This window comes from Oryx dammah, unplaced genomic scaffold (assembly GCF_014754425.2).
Source record: "Oryx dammah isolate SB20612 unplaced genomic scaffold, SCBI_Odam_1.1 HiC_scaffold_13, whole genome shotgun sequence".
Lineage (NCBI taxonomy): Eukaryota > Metazoa > Chordata > Mammalia > Artiodactyla > Bovidae > Oryx > Oryx dammah.
The window spans coordinates 14,674,012-14,675,914 of NW_024070197.1; the positions used below are offsets into that span (position 1 = coordinate 14,674,012).

A 1,903-nucleotide genomic window follows, 5' to 3' on the forward strand; every position below is an offset into this window, starting at 1 on the left:
AATTTCATGGCTGCAGTCACCATCTACAGTGATGTTGGAGCCCCCAAAAAATAAAGTCTGACACTGTTTCCACTGTTTCTCCATCTATTTCTCATGAAGTGATGGGACCGGATGCCATGATCTTTGTTTTCTGAATGTTGAGCTTTAAGCCAATCTTTTCACTCTCCTCTTTCACTTTCATCAAGAGGCTTTTTAGTTCCTCTTCACTTTCTGCCATAAGGGTGGTGTCATCTGCATATCTCAGGTTATTGATATTTCTCCTGGCAATCTTGATTCCAGCTTGTGTTTCTTCCAGCCCAGCGTTTCTCATGATGTACTCTGCATAGAAGTTAAATAAGCAGGGTGACAATATACAGCCTTGACGGACTCCTTTTCCTATTTGGAACCAGTCTGTTGTTCCATGTCCAGTTCGAACTGTTGCTTCCTGACCTGAATATAGGTTTCTCAAGAGGCAGGTCAGGTGGTCTGGTAGTCCCATCTCTTTCAGAATTTTCCACAGTTTATTGTGATCCACACAGTCAAAGGCTTTGGCATAGTCAATAAAGCAGAAATAGATGTTTTTCTGGAACTCTCTTGCTTTTTCAATGATCCAGCGGATGTTGGCAATTTGATCTCTGGTTCCTCTGCCTTTTCGAAAACCAGCTTGAACATCTGGAACTTCATGGTTTATGTACTGCTAAAGCCTGGCTTGGAGAATTTTGAGCATTACTTTACTAGCATGTGAGATGAGTGCAATTGTGCGGTAGTTTGAGCATTCTTTGGCATTGCCTTTCTTTGGGATTGGAATGAAAACTGACCTTTTCCAGTCCTGTGGCCACTGCTGAGTTTTCCAAATTTGCTGGCATATTGAGTGCAGCACTCTCATCCCTCACCTCCACTTAAAAGTCACCACTTCACAGAGGTCTTTATCGATGGCCCTGTGCCTCAGTCACTCCCTATTATATGGCTTGTTTTTATTTGCCTCTTATCAAACACTCTCTGCAGTTATCTTGCTTATTCATTTGTTTCTTAACCATCCTCTCACTGACTGGAATGTTGGCTCCATTCCATTCCTTGGTTCCATGGTAATCTCACAACTCTGAACAGTGCCTGCCACATGGTAGGGACTCAGTAAATATTTGTAGAATGAATGAATGAGTAATTCTATCCACAAGACTTCGTAACGAATTTTCCCTTGAGATGTAGCCTTGAACTCCAAACTGAAATTGCCAACATATCACTAGTCTTGAAATTCTGCCTCTGTCCCTTACCTTGAAATCTCAGATCACCATCTATTCAATCTTTCCCTTCCCTGAGCCTACTTTAAAGATAGATGCGGGGCTCCCCTTGTGGTCAGGCTGGATGATGGGGAGACGACAGAAGGGACTTTCCACAGGAGAGAGTGAGCACGGAAGTGAGGAGCCTGCACGTGTTAATTCTGGACAGAGAGAGGGGCTGCATGCAAGGACTCAGAGGGGATCTGAGCCTCTTCTTGCCTCCCCCCTCCCCTGCAGGGCAGGAAGCTGACCTGGAACACAGGGGGCAGTCTCCCCAGCCCATTCACCCTTGGGGTAAGGTCAATGTCCTCAGGGGCCTTGTGAGACCCCAAGGAGAAGTTCTGCAGCAAGGAGGTAAAGACGAGGAAGGGCTGGGAGCGGGCCAAACTCTCACCTAGACAGAGGCATTTTCCTGCAGGTGTAAGGGAGAGGGTGTCAATGAGGGGAGCCCTGCAGAGCACTTGGTTGCCCCACCTCAAAAATCTAAGGATATTTGCATGCTCATTTACATAGATTTACATGCCAAGTACTTCTGATTCTAAGTTGCTGATGGTTAGTTGCTAAGTTGTGTCCAACTCTTCACAACCCCACAGTCCTCCATCCATGGGATTTTCCAGGGAAGAGTACTGGAGTGGGTTGCCATTTCC

General features: G+C 45.8%; 1 protein-coding gene across 1 annotated transcript in view; it reads right to left on the reverse strand.

Moving 5' to 3' along the window:
- Nucleotides 1–1,411: 1,411 nt before the first annotated feature.
- The window catches only part of LOC120873272 (cytochrome P450 2B4-like), a 13,948-nt gene continuing 13,456 nt past the window's right edge, over nucleotides 1,412–1,903 (reverse strand). The window contains 1 exon segment of the mRNA XM_040254085.1: nucleotides 1,412–1,674. Within this exon segment, the coding sequence (XP_040110019.1) occupies nucleotides 1,412–1,674 (263 nt within the window).